At 41.5% G+C, this 25,687-nt stretch overlaps 2 protein-coding genes across 2 annotated transcripts in view; one reads left to right on the top strand and one right to left on the bottom strand.

Moving 5' to 3' along the window:
* si:dkey-192p21.6 (uncharacterized protein LOC565246 homolog) overlaps positions 1-16,291 on the bottom strand; it is a 44,810-nt gene extending 28,519 nt beyond the window's left edge. The window contains exons 1-7 of the mRNA XM_012850188.3: positions 16,009-16,291; positions 15,115-15,209; positions 13,207-13,328; positions 10,709-10,827; positions 6,773-6,842; positions 6,628-6,694; positions 2,418-2,500 (exon numbers count right to left, since the gene is read on the bottom strand). Of these exons, the coding sequence (XP_012705642.2) occupies positions 2,418-2,500; positions 6,628-6,694; positions 6,773-6,842; positions 10,709-10,827; positions 13,207-13,328; positions 15,115-15,209; positions 16,009-16,156 (704 nt within the window). The 5' untranslated portion in view covers positions 16,157-16,291. The remainder of the gene's footprint in view (positions 1-2,417; positions 2,501-6,627; positions 6,695-6,772; positions 6,843-10,708; positions 10,828-13,206; positions 13,329-15,114; positions 15,210-16,008) is intronic.
* A 3,323-nt stretch (positions 16,292-19,614) lies between these two features.
* Positions 19,615-24,566, top strand: pcbd1 (pterin-4 alpha-carbinolamine dehydratase/dimerization cofactor of hepatocyte nuclear factor 1 alpha). The gene is made up of 4 exons (XM_012850200.3): positions 19,615-19,733; positions 20,344-20,475; positions 20,566-20,646; positions 24,178-24,566. Exons 1-4 carry the CDS (start codon positions 19,731-19,733, stop codon positions 24,268-24,270), a joined length of 309 nt encoding a protein of 102 aa, XP_012705654.2. The 5' UTR covers positions 19,615-19,730; the 3' UTR covers positions 24,271-24,566.
* Positions 24,567-25,687: the final 1,121 nt, after the last annotated feature.

Below are 25,687 nucleotides of genomic sequence, written 5' to 3'. Positions count from 1 at the left end.
AGTCAGTACGGCCAAGAACACCCAGAAGAAAAATGGTCAAATGTTGTTTCGGAATGGATAAAGCGACATTAATCTCCTGGAATTAAAAGCCCAAAGCTCAATGTGACTGGAAATTTGTGGACTATAATAAATAATAATAAGAAAACCTTAATCAGTTCATTCTTCATTCAGTTGTGGTCATAAAATCAGTCTTTCCTGCTAAAAGAACATTCCAGATAATTAAAAGTCCCCAAAGAAATGTGACGTTTATCACAGTGATGATGACTTTTTGTAAATCTCTGTCTGGAGCTGTGTGATCTTCTGTTTCAATCCCTTCTTAAGCATTCCCAAATTAGGGATCCGCATAGATTGGGCTGCACCGCTGCCTTGGAGCTGGACAGTTGTTGGTTCAAATCTCTCTCTAAATCAGGGGTGTCAAACTCATTTTGGTTTAGGGGCCGCATTCAGCTTAATCTGATCTCAAGAGGGCCACACGAGTAAACTCATTGCAAGATTAAATAGAACTAATAAATGTGGACTTATTGTTGATTTTATATTAAATTAATTTTACTTTTACACAATATATCATGAATAACCTCAGCGTTTTTAAGAAAAGTATGTGCAATTTCAACAATACCTTTACTCAGTTAAACATTTACTTGTGCATTATGCATAAGAACTGATCACAGTGATTATACAATGTTGAAAAACATTTATTGACATTTTTTGGAACTTAAAAACACTGTCCTACATGACAAAATACATCAAACAGATAAAAATTAAGAAATGATTAAAATTTTTCCACACCTGAAGCTTAATCTGCTAATTAAAACACAGCACCCCTCGTGGACAATATAGGAACTGCATATTTTCAAGTAAACAAAGTACATGTTTTTTTTCAATAATTGTTTTATCATTCTCTTCCTTTTATCTCCTCTTTCTTTCACCTTTTTTTTTCTTCTTGTTCTTCCTTTCCTCTCCTACTTTCCCATTGTAGTGTCCATATCATTTGAGATATTCCCCGCATGAATCATAATAAAACTATTCACATTCCAGGCCGTATGTTTGACACCCCTGCTCTATAGAGTTCTCATCTTCTCCTCATGCACAGGCGGATTCTCCACGGGCACCTTCCGTCAGTCAAAACACACGGATGCCAGGTTAATTGGTTTTCATACTACTTTTCATTATAAAACTACAACAGGGGTTGAAATGAAGCCAAGGTTCTGTCTGTCTGCTCCTATGCGAGGCTGGATCATGAAACCAGGCAGAGCAAGGCAGCGAATGAGTCAGCCACCTGGTGTTTGACGCAGCCCTCAGGCTCTGGTTTCGTTGTAATAGTTGTTCACTCTGTTGTCATGTCGCCTCCAACGACTGACGGAGAGGTTTCCAGAGCAGTGAGCAAAACCTGACGAGGGGCTTTTAGCAACGTGGCAGAAGATTAAAAACCTCCAAATCCTTTTAGAAAAATTAGCGCGCAAACCATAACCCAGATCTCTCTGTATATCATGTCAGCAGGAGCCGGAGCAATGAGCAGGAAAGGCTTTTCGGCCTGAGAAAGAACGCCTTTTCGCCGTCAGAAACGGCTCGGCGTTTCACAGGCGGGTGACGGATGTGTCTGCTCTCGGCAGAAAGTTGTAACTTATCTGGCTTATGGATCGTAAGTCAGTGAGACACCTGTGGCGTTAATCTCGGGCGCTGAGTCACGGTTTGATTAGCTGTCATTTCCCGCATCATCGGTCAGGACATCAATGTGGAAGAATCCTCTGTAATTGTTTTTCTCTGATTGAAAAAGCAGATTTTAGAAGCTGAAATATGTCCCCCACCCCTCTAGATTCAGCTCCATACATGCATAAAGTCATTGCATATTAAATTTGGGATATTGGTGCAGCAGTTTTCAAATCTGTTTCCCTGCAAAAGGGGGAAAACCACAGATGGAAATGATGCCGGCGGTCTGCTGGATGTGATCCGTGCGCTGCTGAATTTCCTCCTGCTCTCCGGTTTGGCAGGAGATCTATGGCTGTGTGGATGTGTGCTGATATGTTGATGGTATTATTACATCAATTATTTGGCGAGGGGGAGGTCAAAGCCACACCAGCATCCTGTTTCCACAGAGGCGTGCTTTGTGTCTACCCCCAGGCCTCAATTAAGGCGAGCAGGGAGCCCAGATTCAATCACATGCATCACTCCTGTCCAACAGAAACACTCTGTTCCCAAACCGGCAGAACACTCATATCAGAAATCACGCCCACAGCTACGCCGCCTCGTAACAATAGCTGCAGGGAGCATGTGGCCAGACGGTGACCCGTGTAATTATTTATTATATAGGGCCTGTAGATCTTCATCATGTCTTTGACTGGCCTAAAAAAAGGATTAGCATGTGAACCGCATGTGGTGATAGACCGATGGTAAACGATGGTTGTCGATGGCGTACGTACCCTCGGAAGGCGTCCAGGGAGAGCAGACGCGACGGTTTGGCTTCACCGGTGTCGCGCGCAGTCTCACCAACACGTGCACCGTCCTGTAAAAAAAAAAAAAAAAAAATTAGCCAGGAGATAGAATCAGTTCTGCACTTGAATTATACGGCAATGTGGGTCTTTTAAAGGGAAAATGAATGCCAGTTGTGGTTCTTATAAAGTGGAACTGCAATGTTTTGGTCTGAATTCCTCGTTAATCTACCCCGAAGTTCCCCTTTTAAACCCCTGTTTTGTGGTTCGTCTGAAAGCAACTGTTTCTGGTGCCGTCGCTTTAAATCTGATGGAGGCACTTCATAAACCCCTCCCCCTTCCAGGTCGCAGAGTGTTCCACCCCGTTCGGCCATTTTTGTAGTATGCTAGGGGACGATGAATTCACGAATGAACATTTTCGCTTATCCACTTGTGGCTTCAGCTTGGACTACAAAATCGCAGGGAAAAAATAAAAATGGCGGGTTCACAGCCGGAAGTGACCATGACCTTGTTTTGCAGTTCCCCAGCAAATACTGTGTCGTTGAATCGTTCAAAAGATTTCTGCAGACAACAGAGAAAACTGAACGGCTTTTGAAAATATGACCTGAACTGAATATAAAGATCTACGCAGCACCTGGACAGACTAAATCAAATTTTCTGCATTCCAAGAGACTCCAAGTACACAACAACGTGTATTTGAGGGCTAAAAATGTGGATTTTGTACAATAGGTCCCCTTTAAAGGGAGATGCAATCTTATTCCAATTTATGTTAATTGTTTTGGCTAAATTATACTTTTAAGCTCACAAAACACAAAAGATCAAGTCAGGTATTTACTTAAGGGCATTTGGTTAAAATCAATCTTAGCATGATTGATCGTATTGCTTATCTCTGCAGAGCGGTCAAGTCTCACGCAATCAGCATGAGACACGCGTATTTTCCTGACTTTAAACGAATTCACGCCACACATGGCATTCTTCACACAGGGAAAAATGACAAAGCCCAGATGAGCAGCGGGTGAGCCATTCAATGCGCTGTACACTGCAAAAACAGAACTAAAAATAAGTAAAATTTTCTTAAAATTTGTGTATCCGTCCTTGATTTGAGCAGGTAAATAAGATGATCTGCCAACAGAATAAGATTTTTGCACTTAGAATAGGAACAATTCATCTCCATCGTCTTATTTCAAGTGCTAAATGTCTAATTATCTTAATTTAGGGGTCAAAATACTCATTCCATTGGCAGATGATCTTATTTACCTGCTCAACTCAAGGACAAAAACACTAGGTTTAGGAACATTTTGCTTATTTTTAGATCCGTTTTTGCAGTGTAAGCTGTAATGCTCAGTAAACATGAGCAATGTTGGGTCTGCTGTTCAGTGCCAGGAGGACTGTGACCAGTTCAGTTCAGTTTTATTTATATAGCGGCAATTTACAACGCACGTCATCTCAAGGCGCTTTACAAAGTCAAATTCAATCAAATCATCCAGACACCACTTATAAATAAACTGATTTCAAAAACCTAACTTTTAAAATGTTTTTTTTTTTTTTTATACATCAGAGAAACTAAACAGCCAATGGCCTAAAGGACGGCCCAGGATAGAAGAGCGGCATCATCCGGCCGAGATTCTGCCGATTACACTCGTCTGCAGGCCAGCGGTCACTCTTTTAGAGATCAACATATTCTCATCCTGGACAGAGAGCAACGTTGGTTTCATCGAGGCGTAGAGGAAGCCCTTTCTGTGAAGAGACACTGCTCGGTCATTGAACAGGAGTCCAATCGTCCCCGTCTTCACTGCTGTAACGGTGAGCCTGACTCAGGCGACCAGCAGAGCCGACCGGGTTGGTAGCCTGATGGTCCTCTTTTGCACGTGAGCAAACAGTTTTGATTGTCACCGTTAGACTTGTTGATCCGCTGAGCTAAGGTCATGTTTATAAGAGTTTATCTGGAACTCCCCAGACTGAAGAAGTCTCTCTGAGAAGAGACGAGACATTTGAACAAAGATCAACCCGTCCAGAGGACCGACTCAGCTTAATTTTTTTATTTTACCAAGCTTGACCAATGTAACATTTGACACACATGGTGGTCTGGCAACTAAATGCACTGCAAAAAGGGAACTAAAAGTAAGTAAAAATTTCTTGAAATTAGTATATTTTCCCTTGATTTGAGCAGCTAAATAAGACTATTTGCCAATGGGATTAGTATTTTTACCCCTAAGATAAGATAATTAGATATCCGGCACTTCAAATAAGATGATGGAGATGAAATGTTATTATTTTAAGTGCAGAACTCTTATTTAATTGGCAAATAGTCGTATTTAGCTGCTCAAATCAAGGAAAAATACATTAATTTCAAGAACATTTTACCTAATTTTTTGTTAAATTTTTACAGTGTGGTTCTTTCTGGGTTGTTACCGATGTTCCAGCTGCAGCCAGTTCTGGTCTGGCCCGATCTTTGGTGGTTTCTTGGATTTTTTTTTATTTTTTTTTCTGACATCTTAACCACTTTTTTTTTTGTGTGTGTTTTGAGTGGCGGGAGCAGTTTGGGCCTTAATTGAGACGTTGTAACAGTGGTGCTGGATCAGAATAAGTTGTGAATTTTTGCAGAGCTGTTGTGAAATTGCTCCAAAAGACTTTCATGACTACAATTCTCCTCAGGTTTCCACTGAGCTCCTTGGATTGTTTAATCCTGTAGCTGCAGTAAAAAAAAAAACTTATTATGCTGCAAAGAGATCCCAACAACTGCAGTAAATCTTTACGTTAATAGGCGTTGTCAATTTAATGGACATTTGAGCCCCTTCAGCAGTACTTCAAACGATTTGCACTGCAAAAACGGAACTAAAACTAAGTAATATTTTCTTAATGTGAGTGTATATGTTCTTGAGTTGAGCAGGTAAATAAGATGATCTGCCAGTGGAATAAGAGTTTTGCACTTAAAATAGGAACAACTCATCTCCATCATCGTATTTCAAGTGCAGGATGTCTAATTATCTTATTTTAGGGGTCAAAATACTCATTCCATTGGCAGATAATATTATGTACCTGCTCAAATCTAGGACACAAACACAAAATTTAAGAACATTTTACTTATTTTTAGATCGGTTTTTGCAGTGTGGGTCACGGTTCTCCACCTCCAGTCCTGCAACTTTCAGGTATGCCTCTGCTTCGCCCCTGCAGAACCAAATAATTTGGGTTCTGTAGAACATGCTTAGGGTGCAGTTCAGTGATTTAAGTCAGCTGTGTAGGACCAGGGGCCTGTCCAAACAGTTTGGGACCCATGATTTAGGGGAAGGTATGAATTAGTGAAAAAGTGTAAATCTGAATGTATAATTTTGACCCTGGTTGGACTTGAGATGATCCATAATAATCAAAACTGAGCATTCAGCTCTACTTAAAGGTTTAGTTTAAGTGGAATTGTATATGAAGCTGTCATACCTTCAATAAAATGTTCAAATGAAAGCCTGCCGGGGTCAAGACTTTTCAAAATCCTTTCTTTCCTGACCCCCTCCTCCTCCCCTCTCTCTCTCTCTCTCTCTTTGAAGGCAGCAACTCCGTCCCTGGCCTGCTGCCCTCCCGGTTGGATTAGCCCGACTTGCTGGCCTCCATGCACCAGTTTAAAGCGCCAGAGCAGGAAGACAGCGGCGCTAATAAGTCATGATGGATCTGCGTGCCAGGCAGACGGCATATGGAAGACAGAGACATCTCGCTTATTCCGATGAGAGGAGCTATTCATGCTCACATGGCTGCTCCCGCCACGGAGGGAGACCACCGGACGGACGTGGGGCTCCACCGATTCCACAAAGGCTCTGCTCTGCTAACGTTTGTATCAATCATTCGATTAGTGTCTCCCAAACGGCTTGATGATTGGAGACTCGGAGCTAATTTTGGTGTGCATCTCGGCTCTGGACGGCAGGCCAATAAAAACAATGCAAGGGAATTATTGGATCAAGGCAATAGGAAAAAAAAGTACACTGTTGTTGCTTTTCTATAGTGCAGGTTAAGACTAGCATAGATGTTCTGGACGACGGAACAAAGCAAGATAAGAAAATATCTCTTTAGCAATTTAAATGTTTTTTATGCATTTAGAACTTTTCTAAATCAAAACGATAAAAATTTTACAGCTTTTTTTCTTCTTTTTTTTTTAGAAAAAGTCAAACTCCATTTATCAAGATATTAACCTAACGAATTAAATTATGTCACTTACGTTATCCATGGAGTACAGGGGATCCTGGCAGCAGAGGATCTGGATGCACTTAGACGTGCGACGCCTCCTGCAAGAAGAGGAGGCTGAGCTGCGTTCTGATGGAGGAGTCACCAGAGACGACGTGACGAATGAAACCTGTGTGTACCTGTAGATGTAGGTCGCCACGACAAACAACAGAGCAATGACGGCCAGCAGGAGAGCCGCCACCAGAAGGGCTGGAAAAATCAGCAAAAGAACACATTTGCAAACAGGGATGGTTTATTTTTATCTAGGGCCGGGCGATATGGAAACAAAGCGTATCGATAAAGTAGAAATCATATTGATCCATATCGATAAATATCAACATATTCAGAACATATATTTTAAGTGCAACCCTGGCCATTTTATTTTTTAATACAGAAAACACAAATACTGAATTCAAACTCAACTCTTTATTCAACCAACTTTTTACCAAAACTGCAAGTTTTTAAAAAAAAGAATAAAAGAACGTTTGCTCTGTGAACTCTATGAAGGGGGCGCAGCTTGCACTGCAAAAAGGGAACTAAAAGTAAGTAAAATGTCGATGAGGACATTTGCTTTGGAACAATACCCTGCGAAAAGACCAAATGACTTCTCTTTTTCCCTTTTCTGGCAAACAAATCCTAATTTTCCAGGGACGGCCCACAGCATCACAGATCCTCCACCGTATCTAACCATGAGCAGGATGATATTTATCCTTTGTTTTCCACCAGAACCACCTGGAGATTTTGGTGCTGCACTGCAAAAAGAGAACTGACAGTAAGTAACAATTTCTTAAAATTTGTATATTTTTCCTTGATTTGAGCAGCTAAAAAAAATTGACCAATGGAATGAGAATTTCTACCCCTAAAATAAGATAATTAGATATCCTGCTCTTGAAAAAAGACGATGGAGATGAATTGTTCTTATGTGCAAAAGTCTTATTCTATTGGCAAATAGTCTGATGTAACTGCTCAAATCAAGGGAAAATACATTAATTTCAAGAGGATTTTACCTACTTTTAGTTCCCTTTTTGCAGTGTGGTTCCTGGGTCTGCGTTGTGTTTGGTTGGGAGGATTAACGACTGTAATATTAACCTACATGGCTAGAATGCACAAGGAAGGAAAACTGTTATTGTATTGAACTTTTTATTGACCCTTTTTTCTATGGATCGATATACGTCTATTGATCGATATATATTGTTATTGAATTATCTTTCAGCTCTATTTCTATCGCATCATAAGTTGGACGCGTCAGGAGCTCTAGTGTACATCTCTCTCAGAACCGGGCCTTCCTGTTGGTCAGATTGTGTCAGATGGAAAGCTGTTGGTGAGGAACATGAACCGAAAACCTTCAGCCCGATCCCTCAAAGAACCGAACCTAAGAGAGTTTGATCCAACACTGCAAACTAGCTCTTGACAAACAGGGATATACGGTAAGATCGAGAACAGGAAGACAGAGGCGCTAAAAAGAGGAGAAACCAAGAAGCAACGTAAAGAGGAACAGGCAGCGCCTTGCAAATGGAGCTTTTGTCTGGTTCCAACTAGAAACTTTAACGACTGTCGCTGGGATTTTACAGATGCGTTTACCTTGATGCCCCTAAATAAAATCCAGCGCTAACATATTGCCATTACTGGGATCCACGCTTGAGTAATTTCATTTCAGTATAAATCCAGCTGTTCTGTTCCTGGCCTCAGAGGTTTATTAGAGAGCACTGGGTAACAAACAGCATCATGGAGACCAAGGAGCAGAGCAGACTTGTCAGGAAGAAAGTTGCAGAGACGTTTAAAGCAGGGTCTGGTTCTAAAACCCCGACCAAGGCTCTGTTCAGTCCATCATCTGAACATGGGAAGAGGACATGGAGGTCCACCTCGACTGACAGGCCAGGCGAGGAGAGCATTAAGCAGGAATTAAGCAGCCATAAGGTGACTCTGGAGGAGCTGCAGAGATCCAGAGCTCAGGTGTAAGACTCTAAAACTATTGGTTGTGCACTTTACAAGTCTGGCACGTATTGAAGAGTGGCGGGAAGAAAACTGTTGAATTAAAGCCACAGGGAAGGTCAGGAACACAGCAAAGAGACAGAATAAGGTTCTCTCATTGGATGAGATCAAAACTGAACTCTTTGGTCGGCCTGCAGAGCTCAACGGGTGTCCATCACCCTGAACCCAGGAAACATAAGGGTGCGGCGTCGTAGTAGCTCAGAGCTAAATACATGACAGTCATGATGAAGAACATGTTAGAAGCTGCAGAAGACTTGAGACGAAGCAGCGTCTGGACAACAAGCCTAAGCCTGCAGCCGGAGCTACAGTGGGAGGATTCAGATCAGAGTAAATTAATTAATTTACAGTCCAGTCAAACTCCAGAGCTAAAGCCAATTAAGACCCTGAAAGAGAAGCAAAGCTGCACTGCAAAAACGGAACTAAAAATAAGCAACATTTTCTTAAAATTAGTGTATCTGTACTTGATTTGAGCAGATAAATAAGATGATCTGCCAATAGAATAAGATTTGTGCACTTAAAGTAGGAACAACTCATCTCCATCATATTATTTCAAGTGCAGGATGTCTAATTATCTTAATTTAGGGGTCAAAATACTCCTTCCATTGTCAAATTATCATATTTACCTGCTCAGATCAAGGACAAAAGCACTATGTTTAAGAACATTTTTCATATTTTTAGATTTTCTTTTTTTTGCAGTGTGGTGGAGACATTCTGGTAAATAACACCAGCTGTAGCTGCAGCCAAACATGTTTCTGCAAAGTATTGAGCAGGGAAGGATGAATAAAAATGCAGGCCACACTTTTCAGATTTTTGCTTGTAAAAACAAATGTATTCTGTTGGTTGGTTTGATAAATGAACCCTAATGCATTAAAGTTTTTGCTTGTAATATGTGACAAAATGTAAATTGTTCACAGGGTTTGAATAGTTGTTGTTTTTTTCTGGTTACTATAAGAGTTTCCATGTGACAAAACATAAAGAAGAGACAAAAGCATTAAAGCGCCGGACTCCCAGAAGACATTTTACAGACGGATTGTGCGGCACGCATTCATTTGAGTTTGCAGAGCGCTCTCCATGCGTCAGGACTGCGGGTAAAACAAAGGGACGGTACGCACAGCGTCTGCCTCAGGTGGAAAAACAAACAGACAGAAGTCCTTTCTGATGTGAGGGGAAAGCACGCTGAACACAGAGTGGCCATTTAATTGCCTGGGAAAAGTCCCAGCCTCCCCGACACTCGTTCATGAATCACCATAAAGAGCCTCCTTTTATTTGTTTCTGTTGGGATAAACTCAATTTAAAAAAAAACGTGCATTTATAGACGCACTGGCATATTTAAGGGAACGTCGAACAAACACTTAATAACAGCCAATGCCGTGGCTTTAATTAAGGGGCCTGCAGGTGACTTGTGGTCTATGGTTCAGCGCGGGATGCAATGCTAACACAATCAAAGGCTGCAGCTGCACAAAGCACACGGCAAATATTAAAAACACAAGCCCAATGAGTGTGGGACAGCCTCACTTCCAGCCTCTGACCAGAACATTACTTAAAATGAGCCGCTCCTATGGGGGTGGGGTGGGGGGGGTTGGTATAATCACCGGTCTGTGGAGCTAATGGAAGCTCATCATACTGGGAAAGGTGCAGTCACACTGGCCGTCGTAGATAATGGCTACTTGGCCTTAAAAGTCTGATCTACAACATAATCTGCAATATTGTTAAGTAGAGTGTACATTATGCAGAGAGAGACGCTTTCAGAATCCCATTACGCCCTAATCCTTCCCCCGCTCCCTAATGTATCGCCCACATCCCTCTGTGTGTGCAGAGCCAGGACCACGAAACAAGCAGAAAAGCTTTTCTTTTATCCCCTTTTTTGAAGAAGGCCAGTCTTATCTGATCGATGCACATCGTGTCCCATGAGGCGGAGGAGAGTTACTGCTCGGTGGATGTGGATGGGAGGAGTGATTCTGCTGGGCGCTGACTCAATTAAGCACAGGTCGGATCAAAGGCCCAAAGGTCGGTTCTGTCGCTCTGCTTCAGCAGGGAGGGATAAACTGGGCCCTCTGCGTCCTCCCTGAGTGTTTCATACTCACGCAGGTAGGCATTGTTTGGCCGTTTATCCACAGAAGAAATGCAGATTGGATTAGTGAAGGCCGAGGGCATCTGGATCCGAACAGAGTAATGACCTCCTTCCTCATATATTTGACTCCATCTGCAGCCACAACAGGGAGACGATGAGGCAAATTTCCCTGAAAAGCTTTTATCTGATGCAGTTCTTTTTTTCTTTTTTTTTTTTTTTCTCTGTGAAAGCAGCCTGCTGTTTTTCTCATAACCTGACAGTGCAAAGAAAAGACAGGAAAACAAGAGCTGTCAGTGGCCTCAGCTCCGCCTGTGAAGCTCGGCAGCTCCACCTGCTGTCTGCACGGTCACAGCACCCTTTATGCCTCTACTCTGCAAAAACGGAACTAAAAATAACTAAAATTTTCTTGAAATGAGTGCATTCATGCTTGATTTGAGCAGGTAAATAAGATGATTTGCCAATGGAATAAGATTTTTGCACCTAAAATAGGAACAGCTCATCTCCATCATCTTATTCCAAGTGCAATATGTCTAATTATCTTATTTTAGGGGTCAAAATACTCATTCTATTGGCAGATAATCTTATTTACCTGCTCAAATCAAGGACAAATGCACTAATTTCAAGAAATTTGTACTTGTTTTTAGTTCTGTTTTTGCAGTGTAAATGTTGCACTGCAAAAACAGAACTAGAAATAAGTACAATTTTCTTAAAATGAGTGAATTTGCCCTTGATTTGAGCAGGTAAATACGATGATTTGCCAATGGAATAAGATTTTTGCACTTAAAATAGGAACAACTCATCTCCATCATCTTATTTCAAGTGCAGGATGTCTAATTATCTTAATTTAGGGGTCAAAATACTGATAATCTGCTCAAATCAAAGATAAATACACTAACCTTAAGAACATTTGTACTTGTTTTTAGTTCCGTTTTTGCAGTAAATGTTGCAACCACAAACTCCAGTGCACTTTGGTAGGATTTTATGTCACCGATCAACATTTCTTACCAGCTCTGCTCAGCTAGGGAGGGAAACTGTTCCTCATTATATTTCTGCAAGTTTTAAACTAGATGTAGGTCAAGGCTTTGACTAGGCCAGTCAAACATATGAATATGCTTTGCTGTAAATGTTATCATTGTAGTTCTGGCTGTACGTTTGGGGTCGTTGTGCTGCTGGGGGGTGCAACTCTGCTGCGTTTCATGTCTGCAGCTTCCATCAGGCTTTTATTTCAGGATTATCCTGTCAGGTAGACGTTATTTACCAAATGAAGTGGATTTAATTTAGTGTTACTGGAGCACAGCACACTTTTTCCATCTGTATCATAATCGTTTCTGACTTTATTTAACCAGGAAAGACCAACTGAGATTTAAAACCTAATTTGCAAGGGTGTCCTTGACAAGACGACGGCTGCTTCGCATCATTTATAGATTTTCATGTAAAGATTTGAAAACCGTGCTCCGCTTTCCTCCCACTTCACCTAACCTAACAGCACTACCTCATGCACTGCAAAAACGGATCTAAAAATAATTAAAATGTTCTTAAAGTTAGAGTATTTATCCTTGATTTGATCAGGTAAAAAAGATGATTTGCCAAAGGAATAAGAATTTTGCACTCAGAATAGGAACAATTCATCTCAATCATCTTATTTCAAGTGCAGGATGTCTAATTATCTTATTTTAGGGGTCAAAATACTCATTCCATTGGCAGATAATCTTATTTACCTGCTCAAATCAAGGATAAATACACTAACTTTAAGAACATTTTACTTATTTTTAGATCAGTTTTTGCATTGTGATGATTCAATACGTCAAATCCTGCCAAAGTGTAACAAAGCTTGTGGTTGCAACATGAAAACATGTAAAAAATAAAATAAAATAAAAAAAGGTTCAAGGAGGGAAGGAAAACTTTAGCAGGGTGCTGTAAATGGCACGCAGCTGATCCCTCATTGCCTTCAGTCTCAGGCCCCAAAACATGCATTACATGTGGGTATCGATCCAGAGCTGGGGTGACACACTGGCTATCACTCTGAGGGGTTTCTTTTTTCTCAGCGGGGAAAAGGAAATCAATAGCAGCACAGTCTGCTTAGAGACCTCAGCATTGATCTCAGACGACCAGACCTCTGAGCGGGGGGGGGGGGCTGCAGAAAAAGAAGCGTGATAATTAAAATAAACCCTCGCCATTATGTTTACATGTGACCCCCAAAACGGACAGCTCTGTTTATTCAGATGGAAAACGTCCCCTTCAGTTAACGCCCGGATTGCTCCGCGGCTCTGGGATCTTAACGAGCTCTCTTCATCCACATTAGAATGTCAGCTCTTATTAACCCCCAAAAGGCTTCCTGATCAATACCCAGAGAGGAGCTTTAAGAGAGGACATCACTCAGCTCCCAAAAGCAGGTCACAGCACCTCCCTCAGCCCTGTAAATAATCTCTGACTGCTGATTTCCCCCCTCAGTCTATAAATGAGGCCTTAAAACAACAGGACCAGTTGGGCGTACAGAGACGGGGTCGTTACCTGCAAAGGGTTGAATTCCTGCGCCGGGACTCAACCTGCAGAGTCAGGGTGAATTTGGTGCTGACGACTGCAGAAGCGTTGTTGTTGTTGGGCTTCACGGTGACCAGGTGCTGCTTCACACACTGAAACGTGGACGAATCAGACAAAAATGTCCATTTAAGGCGTCCCTAAAGAGATAAAAGGGTCTCCGAAGGACAGAAAGTTAAACGTGAATCATGTTTGTGTGAATATAGACCAGTTAGGCAACTCATTTTTGAAAGAAGCTCAGGTTTGTCTCAAATCATGTCCTCCACCCAGCAGCGAGATAAAAAAGAAGAGCGGATTCATGCAAAACGAAGTAAAAAAAACTAAAGATTTTGATGCATTTAGATGATTTTAGATTCTAGATTTTTGTAGAAGTGAAAGCAGCCAAAGTGAGGTAGAGAATGTAAAGTAAGTTTTCTCAGAAAACAAAGAACCTTACTGGTCGGATTGCTAAAAAGTCAAAGTGTGAAATCATGTGTGGTTTTAAACGTGCCTCTCTTGTTTAGCCATTTATCGTCCGTCATCGTGGGAGAAAAACTCAAAGTTTTTGTAGCCCTGGACACCAAATTCAATGATGTTGGCACTCTGAAATACTGCAGATGTGTAAACTAGTCAAAATAACTTTTTAAAGCAGCCAAATCTCAATTAGAAAATGTAGAAAACCCCCAAATTTAATCTGAGCTCACTAATTAAACACCAAGATTTACTAGCAAAATAAAAAATCCCACACTTAAAGTCAAAGATGCCACAATTTTGTCCCCAAAATAATTCCTATAAAATAAAAGTCGTTAACAATTTTTTTCAGATTCATACTGGTTTATACAGTCTAGAAATGTATAATTAGGTAATCTATATTTTCTTTTTTCTCCACAGGGTTAGGGTTAAAAGTAAATATAAATTTAAGTGCACATAGACTGATAGATGTTTTTTTTTTTTTTGTGGCCCTTCAACTGCATAATAATCCGGATTATGTGGTGAAATCATTGCAGAAATAAATTTAGCCTTCTTCCATCATCATCTCAGTCTCCAGGCCTAAAGCCCAGGCAAACAGGTGGAATGAGATGAAGAGAGTCTCTCTGTACGCTCCCACCTCCTGAAATGGTTTTGGAGAAGAAGAGTTGGATTAAAGTGTTGGGGCGGTACGGATGCCAATGGTTGTGCTTCTTGACATTTGCTTTTTCTCATACTTTCGCAGTTTTGTTTTCTTTTTTTGAAAGAAAGATGAGAAAAATGTTACCAAAAGAAACCTATTTCTGCCTACAGAGCAACCAGGCAGGCATTGACGATGATTTGGATGTGTTGCTTCTATGGAGTCAGTATAAAAGGAGTCAGTTCAGGATGCAAAGAATATAGTTTTCATGCCAGGAAAAAACATAATTGTGTTATTTTAGGGTTCACCTGTGATAATCACTTCCACATTGATTCAGTTAAAAAGCTGAAAAACTAAAAAAAAATAGCTTAGATCTTGGACATGACTGGAGCAGATAGCCGACACACTGCAAAAACAGAACTAAAAATATGTAAACATTTCTTGAAATTAGTACGTTTGTCCTTGATTTGAGCAGGTAAATAAGATTATCTGCCAATAGAATGAGCATTTTGAACCCTAAAACAAGATAATTAGACATCCTGGACTTAAAATAAGATGATGGAGATGAGTTGTTCCTATTTTAAGTACAAAATTCTTGTTCCATTGGCAGATAATCTTATTTACCTGCTCAAATTAAGGATAAATGCACCCGTTTCAAGAAAATTTTAGTTATTTTTAGTCCTGTTTTTGCAGTGCATGTTTGCTCGTTAGTAAGATAAGCAACAAGATCCCCCGGAGAACATCAGCTGTGATTTGTTTCAGGGGGAGTCTGAAGTCCTTTTTCATCACGTTACCTTGTAGCAGTAATCTGAGGTGTAGAAAACCTGCACTTGTTCTGTCAGGTAGTTGTGAAAAGCGAGCCGAGCCTGGTCCAGTTTCAGAGCCGGCCCTGCAGAGATTCAACACTGTTCATCCTGGGCATCAAACGTTTCTGATCCCTATCACACTGCAAAAACAGAACTAAAAATAAGAAATTATTTCTTGAAATTAGATAATTTTTCCTTGATTTGTGTAGGTTAATAAGATTATTTGCCAATGGAATAGGATTTTTGCACTTAAAATAGACACAATTCATCTCCATCATCTTGTTTCAAGTGAAGTATATCTAATTATCTTATTTTAGGGGTAAAAATACTAATTAAATTGGCAAATAATCTTATTTACCTGCTCAAATCAAGGACAAATACATTAATTTCAAGAAAATTTTACTAATTTTTAGTTCTCTTTTTGCAGTGCATCATGGAGATCATAACACGTCTGCTCCTTTGACTACACTGCAAAAACGGAACTAAAAATAACATAAATGTTCTTAAAATGAGTATATTTGTCCTTGATTTGAGCAGGTAAATACGATGATTTGCCAATGGAATAAGATTTTTGCACTTAAAATAGGAACAATTCATCTCCATCATCTTATTTCAAGTGCAGGGTGTCTAATTATCTTATTTTAGGGGTCAAAATACTTATTCCACTGGCATATAATCTTATTTACCTGCTCAAATCAAGGATAAATAGACTAACTTTAAAAACCTTTGACTTATTTTTAGATCTGTTTTTGCAGTGTACAGAGAAGACCAGACGAGGAAAATCCCATTTTTTCTGACGCCCTACAGGTGAGTTTCAGAGGAGCTGGAGGAAAAAAAACGGCAGTGTCACACCTAGATCCGCCTAAACCCAGCGATACTCACCGTCCTGAGCGAACGGCGAGTAAAACCCCTGGTTCGTGATGTTCCCTCCACCGCTGCGGGCAACGAGGACGGAGAGAAGCGCAGCTGCAAACAGCAGCCCGCTGGAATGCATGTTGCTTTCTCGGAACCCGTCCGTCCTGCTGCTCATCTTTATAACTCTCCCAGCTGTATAAACGGCGGTCAAAGGTCATGGTGCAACTGTGCGCCCGGTGGTTCCTTTAGTGATTCATATTTGGGGCTAATAGAAATACAGATCACAGAAAGGGTGAATAAGACGAGACGAAGGGGGAAGCTGTGAAGATAAAGAGGATTTTTGAAGCCGTTTATGCAGAAATCTGGTTGATTCCCCGGGGGAATCCCTGAAATGCAGCCGAGCGGTAAACGCCGGGCTCTCTGTCACATCCTCATCTCATTAACCAGTTCATTTCCTCAAGCGCTCTCTGTGACGGATGAGTTCAGCCGATCCCAACCGTGGAGCTCGTTAACCTTTGACCTCCTTCAGAACGCCTGTTCTCTCTGTATTGTTTTTATCCTACCTGTTTCCCTGGGTCACATTTGAACGATTTGCTGAACTTTGTGTCATCTCTAACAAGAGAAATAATCTTGATATCAGGCTTTATGATCAGTTTCTTTTAAACACCAGGTAGATTACTCTATAAGATTACTTATATACAGGAACCTCCATGATCACTGGCCCCCATTATAAAAATCTAATTAAACTAAAGTGTTGTTATGGAGCTGTGTGGCCAATTCCCATTCCCATTTAGGGTACCAACATCCCTTCTTCTTCTTATCTTCTATAAAGAGTCGTACCTTTGTGCTTCAGCGCAGTATTTAGCCAAGGGGAGTTTATTTATATCACTCCATTCACACAATAGGTAATCCACAGGGCTTTGTGGAACAGGAAACAACCGACCCTTAAAGCATTGTGTCAACTACAGATATTAAAGGCATAAAAGAAACAAAGGCTTTAAATGTTTCCTTGCCCAGATTCTTTGATTAAAAGCTGCTGTTTTCAGTCCTGTCGTGAAGGAACCAACAGTTTCTGCAGGTTTTTCAGGCCGTTTGCTCCAGAGATGAGGAGCACAGAAACCAAGTGCTGCTTCGTTACGTTTACTTTTAGTCCTGGGAACGCTGAGTGAGCAGTTATCTGAGGATCAGAGGAGTCTTCATGGACCATAGTCACAGGAAATCAGAAATGTATTTCAGCCCGAGGCCGTTTAGTGCTTTAGTGTAAGGAAGTTCTCCCCTAACTGCTTCATGGTGGACCTTAAATGATGCTAAACACTCCATCGTGCACTAATGTTTGTTTGTTTTCTCTCGTCCAAAGAACACCATGTGAGTGTCGGCCATCGTCTAGTCCAGACAAAGACCTACCAAGTGCCTCAGATCCAGCTCTTCAATTCAATTTATATTTATTTATACAACCCCAATTCACACTACATCATCTCAAGACTCTTTCCAAAGTCAGACTCCATCAGATCCTCCAGGTTGGTCAGAAAGTTTCCTTCAACCCAGCAGGTTGCATCAAGTCTCTCCAAGCAGCATTCACTCCTCCTGAAAGAGCGTAGAGCCACAGTGGACAGTCGTCTGCATTGTTGATGGCTTTGCAGCAATCCCTCATACTGAGCATGCATGAAGCGACAGTGGAGAGGAAAACTCCCCTTTAACAGGGAGGAGAACCTCCAGCAGAACCAGAACCAGGCTCAGTGTGAACGCTCATCTACCTCGACCCACTGGGGCTTAGAGAAGACAGAGTAGAGACACAGAAAGCACAGAAGCTCACATTGACCCAGGAGTACTTTCTATGTTATATGGTAATAGTGGATGATCTGGCTCCCCTGGATAATGTCACAGCTAACAGAACGCCAGACCAGGTGTACCTTCTATGAAGAAAAAAATGACAGAGAACAAAAAGTTAAAAGATGAGATAACAAACAATGCAAATTGGAGAACAGTAGGAGAACTCTTCCATTGGATGTGAGCTGGCAGGAGGAAGAGTTTGATTGGTCGACCACAAAATTGCTTTTAAATGTGTGTGTGTGTTCATATGGCATGTTTGCTTTATATTTCAAGACTGATAAATATTTGACAGTGTTGTAATTATTTATGAGAAATATTTTCCCTCTCTAAGTAGAGCCTGTATATCTCAGTCGGTAGAATATCAGACTCTTAGTCTGAGGGTTCAAGTCCTGGTTCAGGTGGTAGTATTTTACGGGGAGTGGTGCCCTGAGGGTTCCTGGTTCGAATCCCTGAGCAAGACCTGTAGTCCCAGAATGCTCCCATGTCCCCTCACTGCAAAAAAGGAACTAAAAGCAGGTAAAATCCTCTTGAAATTAGTGTATTTTTCTTTGATTTGAGCAGCTAAATAAGATTATTTGCCAATGGAATGAGAATTTCTAACCGTAAAATAAGATAATTAGCTAAACTGCACTTGAAATATGATGATAGAGATGAATAGTTTTTATTTTAAGTACAAAAATCTTTTTCCATTGGCAAAAAATCTGATTTAGACTTAGACTTAGACTTTCTTTATTGTCGTTTTGTATACACAGAGTGCATACAGAACGAAATTTCGTTTTCACACAGCTCAGAAATATTGCAGTAACTCTACAGGATACCTTGCAGTGAATTACAGTACAGGATAAAGTGCAGTGATCAATCGCAGTCACTTACAGGAAAAATTTCAATTTACTTCCGGATAAAGTGCAGCAGTGAACAGTAGGCAGTTGAAATGTAAACAATGTAAACCAAATGTAGACAATTTACCATCTCAAATCAAAGAAAAATACACTAATTTCAAGAGGATTTTACCTGCTTTTAGTTCCCTTTTTGCAGTGCTGGGAGGGAGACAGCTGCATGATTAAATGCAGAGGACAATAAACCTTTCCTGGCTTCTCCTCTATTTAGTTTCATCCTATTTTTATGTTTTTTTACTAAAAATCTCTATGTGTTTTTGTTGTTTTGCATTGATTTTGTTGAACACTCTGGTGCCGATTATAGTGGATGTGGAAAGGACTTTACAAATAAATGATTGACTGAAAGAAGCAGGCTTAGCCCCGCCCACGTTGGCTCTGCTGAGTAAGGCCAGGACCGGCCCAATGTATAAGCAATCTTGGGCCGGTCCTGGTTGAGGCTGACGTTTAAAGTTAGGCATCACTGGAACTAGGAACATTTCTTTTTAAATAATGGCATTATTATGCATGCTTTATGTAGATAAAATCCATATTTTTATCATTTGAATTTATTTCATCCCATATTTAACATATCATGGGTGCACTTATTCCCTGCTTTCTCTATTAATGTTGGTAGCTTTTTAAGTACTTGACCTCGGGACGCTGCTGTGTGTGATTTCATGGTGTTTTCTGCAGCCTGACATTGATTTTTTTTTTTTTAAGTCAGCCCAGTACCTTCCCCTCCTGTCACCACAGGGCAAACACCGATGCCCCCCCGCTGTCTGTGCTTCACCTCACCAACAATAGCTGTCCTCACGCATGCCTGGTGCAACAGATGGCTGTTTATGATTAAACCCCTGCAGACGTGGGGCCGAGCAACCACTCAGCTGGGAGGAATTCTGCTCAGGCTTCAGCAGGGGCGGCTAAGCAGGACCCCCAGCTGGGTGTTGCAGATGGATTTAGTCCAGTTGCACTCAGTGGCTCCCTCAGCAGATCTGCCTCTGTGCCTCTGGGAGCAGGAGCCGAGCCTCCCTCTGTGCTTCGAACATGGTGAGTACGCACAGGGCACGCCTCTGTTTGCATTCACTGACTTTTATTTTAGGAGCTTTTGTATCAAAAATGACTGTTTCCAGGAGGATAAAAGTGGAGTTTGTCCCTTGGTGCTTTTTCCAGAGCTGAAAGGGTTTTCCTGTCCCTCTGACGGCTGCTGCTGCTGCTGCTGGGTCACGTTTGAGCCGGAGGGGATTGTTTGTGCTCTGCTCATAATGTCACTGATCGAGCAGATTACGCTGTTGCTATGATACCTGTTGATGTCAGCGCTCTGTTTCGGGCCGAGGTGGAGACATCCGTTTGTTGGGCTGAAGGAAAAAGAAAAAAGCTGCTGACAGCTCAAGGCAGATGTGAAAACAACTGGCTTAAACAACCTGAATTCAGGGCATTTTGCATCAAATGTTGAGATTTGAAAGCACCCCCCCCTCCACTTCCACCCCCCAACCTCATGATCACCAACAGGAAATATCCTTGAACCAGCGTTTTTTTTTTTTTCCTTTAAAGCAGGAATGTTGCGCCTCATTGTTTCCAGATGGTTTGCAGCCAATCAGTGTTTGTGCTGGTGAAGCTGCCCCTCTTAGACCAGCTCTGTTTGCCTCTGTCCCCACAGGCTGGTAAGATCCAGACGCTGAGCGAAGAGGAGAGGGCCCACCTACTCCCCCTGCTGCGTAACGCCCAGTGGGTGGAGGTTGTGGGCCGGGACGCCATCTACAAAGAGTTCATTTTCAAAGACTTCAATCAGGTTCTTGCATCAAAGCTGCTGTATGTTCATCTACAAATGCCCGTCTTCTGAACAGGACCTCATGCTGCTCCCTCCTCTTTTTTTCTCCAGGCTTTCGGTTTCATGTCCAGAGTGGCTTTACAAGCTGAGAAGATGGACCATCATCCCGAGTGGTTTAATGTCTATAACAAGGTATCAGACACTCAGGTTTACAGCTGGACTTTGTGTTTTTGTTGTCCCTGTTTGAACTCCTGCTACACATGTGCTTAGATCAACTAGACATCCTTTATAGCAGTGGTTTAATCTCACACTACACATTTTTCTGAAACCTTTAATTAAAGAAAATATTCAGTTCATTCATATATTTATATAGCGCCAATTCACAACACATGTCATCTCAGGGCTCTTTCCAAAGTCAAATTCAATCAGATCCTCCAGGTTGGTCAGAAAGTTTCCTCTCTAAGGAAACCCAGCAGGTTGCATCAAGTCTCTCCAAGCAGCATTCACTCCTCCTGAAAGAGCGTAGAGCCACAGTGGACAGTCGTCTGCATTGTTGATGGCTTTGCAGCAATCCCTCATACTGAGCATGCATGAAGCGACAGTGGAGAGGAAAACTCCCCTTTAACAGGGAGGAGAACCTCCATCAGAACCAGAACCAGGCTCAGTGTGAACGCTCATCTGCCTCGACCCACTGGGGCTTAGAGAAGACAGAGCAGAGACACAGAAAGCACAGAAGCTCACATTGACCCAGGAGTACTTTCTATGTTAGATGGTAATGGCGGATAATATGCCTCCCATGGATGATGTCACAGCTTACAGAACGCCAGACCAGGTGTACCTTCTATGAAGAGAAAAAAAAACAGAGAACAAAAAGTTAAAAGCTGAAATAACAAGCAATGCAAATTGGAGAGCAGTAGGAGAATTCAGCAGAGTGAGAAATATAGACCTTGATGTCCTCCAGCAGCCTAAGCCTATAGCAGCATAACTACAGAGATAGCTCAGGGTAACATGAGCCAGTCTAACTATAAGCTTTGTCAAAAAGGAAAGTTTTAAGATTACTCTTAAAAGTAGACGGGGTGTCTGCCTCACGGACCAAAACTGGGAGTTGTTTCCACAGGAGAGGAGCCTGATAGCTAAAGGATCTGCCTCCCATTCTACTTTTAGAGACTCTAGGAACCACCAGCAGACCTGCAGTCTGAGAGCGAAGTGCTCTGTTAGGAACATACGGGGTAATCAGAGCTCTGATATATGATGGAGCTTGATTGTTAAGGGCTTTATACGTTAGAAGAAGAATTTTAAATTCTATTCTTGATTTAACAGGAAGCCAATGAAGGGAAGCTAAAATAGGAGACATATGATCCCTCTTGTTGATTTTCATCAGAACTCTTGCTGCAGCATTTTGGATCAGCTGAAGACTTTGAACTGCATTTTGTGGACTTCCTGTTAGTAAAGAATTACAATAGTCCAGCCTTGAAGTAACAAATGCATGGACTAGTTTTTCAGCATCACTCCTGGACAGAATGTTTCTAATTTTGGTGATATTCTGGAGGTGAAAAAAGGAAACTCTGGGATTTAAATGACAAAAATAACACTGAGGTTTTTTACTTTATAATCAGAGGCCAATTTAATAGCATCAAGTTTAAGTGATTGATTAAGAAGTTTATTTTTTGAGGACTCTGGTCCAAATATTACAACTTCTGTCTTGTCAGAATTTAAAAGCAGGAAATTTAAAGTCATCCAGCTTTTGATGTCATCAAGACATGACTGCAGTCGAAGTAACTGATTGGATTCATCAGGATTTATGGATAAATATAGCTGAGTGTCATCAGCATAACAGTGGAAATTAATCCCATGCTGTCTGATAATTTTGCCAATCGGAAGCATATATATAGTAAAGAGAATTGGTCCAAGGACTGAACCCTGTGGTACTCCACAAGTGACCCTAGAGTTTGAGGAAGATTTATTATTAACATGAACAAACTGGAATCTGTCCGACAGATAAGATTTAAACCAGCCTAATGCTTTTCCCTTAATCCCTACAGTATGTTCAAGTCTTTGTAGGAGAATATTGTGATCAACTGTAACAAATGCAGCACTGAGATCTAACAGGACAATTACAAACAGTATCTCACCTTAAGAAATTATTTGTGTTTTTAGGAGAATCTCGATCATCAACGACCCTAATAACACATTTTAGAATAAATGGAGCTGGGTTCAAATCCCGGGTCTTTGTGTGTGGGGTTTGCATGTCAGTCCAAACCAACTTACTCATTCATTTAGTCTCCCTAAACGATCCTGTGGAGTGAGTTTGTACATGCTGTGTCTCTGTATCTCCCTGAGATGGACGACTCCGCCTCTCGTCCAGTGACTGCTGGCGATAGGTACCAGCCCCCCCACAGCCTTTCACGGAGAAGTGGATTTAGGGTCGAAGCATGGAAAACTATTGTACAGCAGCACAGATCCCTTTTGATTTAATTTTCATATTGCATTTACGTCTAATTTATAATTCAGGAGGAGCCATGCTTTCAAACCGTATATTTGAACAGTTGGATGGACTTTCACTGTCCTTTATGTCCACACCCACTGTAAAAACAGCCCCCTTACAGGCTTCTTCTGCTTTTATTGTCCCATATCTCTATCCCAGTTATCTCAAACACTTGATGGCAGTCGTTGCTGCAGAGGATGATGTAAGCGGTAATTAGATTAAGGGGGGGGGGGTCATCACTTTTCTCCACCAGGCCAGATTGGTTTGGGTTATTTTTCCCTTGAAAAATGAAATCCTTCTTTGCATTTTGTGCATTTTTTTACCTATATTAAGCTGATTTTGATTTGATGAGTAAAAAAAAACACAAAAACAGAAGAAATCTATAAGGGGTCACATAGTTTTGCCATAAATCTTGGTGACCAGGATTGTGAAGGTGGGGTTGTTGTGATGATAGAAAAATAATATTAGGGAAATTACAAATGAATCTCGAATCCACGGCTGACGTGTTTGCCTTTGGTCTAAATATGTTGCGATTTCTCGTTGAGAGTCAGGTTGGTAACAAACACTCCAGGCAGGTTTGAAATGTGGAACAGCCGATCCGATTAAACATGGAACAGCACCTCATGCTAATTGTCGAGTAGGGTAGAAGATCTGTGATGCTGCGGGCTTGTTTCTCTTCTGAGGGCCATGATAGCGTCGCTCATAAAAAAAAAAAAAAACAGAAATCTGAAAGACGATCTTGTTGGACAACGATCTGAACACAGAAACAGTTCATCAGACATAAAAAATCAACCTTCTCCCATGTATCTCAGTCCTGGACCCTGCAGAAAACCCCGTGGGCTGAACTGGAGAGAGCAGAGGAGAGGAGCGCGGACTCTGAACGATCTACAGAGATTGTGAAAGAGCGGTGGTCAAAGATCTCCCTCTCGCTCTGTGTGCTCCTAGCTTGTGAAATCTTGGTGGAGAAGAGCAGGCGCTGTCATGCTGGCAAACGGGTTGAACAAAGTAATAGTTTGAGAGGTTTTCAGTACATGTTACCAGGTGTGTAACAAAATGTAGACTGTCTGATTTATATTGTACGAACCTTAGATGTTTATTCAGAATTTTTTTTCTTTTATTTGATCTATTCAGTGACGATGCAAACGAACAGCTGGTCTTCACGTTTAATAATATGTGAAAAGTTCAAATATGCTTCATTATGCGGATGTTCAGCCCAGTTATCCTGTCTTTACCTTCAGGTCCAGATTACTCTCAGCACCCACGACTGTGGGGGATTGTCTCAGCGCGACATCACCTTGGCCACCTTCATTGACCAGGCCTCCCTGATGTAGAACGCCCCCCGTCGGCTTCCTGGGCAGCGAAGGCCCAGAGGTCACAGCTCTATGTGCTTTAAATGAGAAACCTCGAGATCTGACTCCCCCGCGTCCAGAGAAAAGGAGCCAGATTACTTCTAGCTCCCAGTGAAAAATGTTGCTCTTTGTTTTAAGTGTGGCGGAAGAAACGGAGAAGTTAGGATTAGAATAATAGCAATCAGGACACATTCCAGCTGGTGTTGGAGAAAATGTTGTGATTTTTGTGCACCTCCTGTTTTTTTGTATTGTGTAATAAAATGTTGGACTGAAAGTGATGCAAGTCTGAGGCCAGCAAAGCTTTGCCTGGACCACGGGGGGGCCCAAAGTCCAGTCCGAGAGATCTGCTATCCTGCAACGTTTGGACTCAGCAGTTCCCTCTGCAGCCTTCACTCACTCAGCTCTGCAGAGGCCTGGTCAGGAGGAACACATCCGAATGTTACAGGATGGGAGTTCTCCAGAACTGGACCAGGGCGCGTGTAAAACAAGATGTTTCTGGGTTTTCTACTAAACCAGAAATCACTGCATGTAACAAAAGAAAAAAAAAAACACAATCCTCCCTCCCAGGGACCAGTAAAATCAATCCTGAAACTGCCTGAGTCTACTGAGAAAAATGCACAGGGATGTGTGTAGAGGGTTCTGGTGAAAGGTTAGATCCTCTCATCATCGGCAGGTAGGTCAATAATCCTGGGCTTTTATGTCTACCATTCTTTTAGCAGGCAGGAATGATTATAGAACAAATCGCATTCAAAAAAGCACAAGGTTTCCTACTAATTAATGAGGTCACGATTATGCATATAGTATAAAGTATACAACTTCACTATGATTTGGTTTAATGTCCTTTAGCAGCATGCATCAAAAAGCTTCTGGCATGACTCTTTACCTATTAGAATAGGTAAAGTTTACTTAAACTGGTTGGTTTCTTGACACGATATTTCAGCTAGATCAGGACCTTTCCAGAAGCATAATGCTTTCTCTCTTTTTCTCTTTCTCTCTCTATCTATTGGGGGAAAAAAATCAGTTTTAATGTACTTCCAGGGTTAATGTACTGTTGCAACACCAATTTATGTCCGGGTTTCAAACGTGCGGAAGAAAGAGAACAGGTTAGGATGTCAGGAATGACCCAGGAACCACCAAGGTTTTCAGAACCAGCAATAAGATGGAAGAAAGCACCGGAGTGATGGAGATATTAAGCAGCTTTACATTACAGGGACTGACCAAGAAGCCCCTCCTCCAAAATCTGCACATTCAAGCAGAACTGAAATCTGCTGCTGTTCACATGATAAAGCTGAATAACTTCTAAGGAATAACGTTTTATGGCCCGACAGGACAAAGATTGCTGTTCCTGTGATTTCCAGTCCAAGGCAGGCATCATTCTTCATGGTTTCTCTACATCCTT

Source organism: Fundulus heteroclitus, chromosome 22 (genome assembly GCF_011125445.2).
Source record: "Fundulus heteroclitus isolate FHET01 chromosome 22, MU-UCD_Fhet_4.1, whole genome shotgun sequence".
NCBI classification, from domain to species: domain Eukaryota; kingdom Metazoa; phylum Chordata; class Actinopteri; order Cyprinodontiformes; family Fundulidae; genus Fundulus; species Fundulus heteroclitus.
Note: the sequence above shows the minus strand (reverse complement) of the source record. Positions and strands in the feature narration are given on the sequence as shown.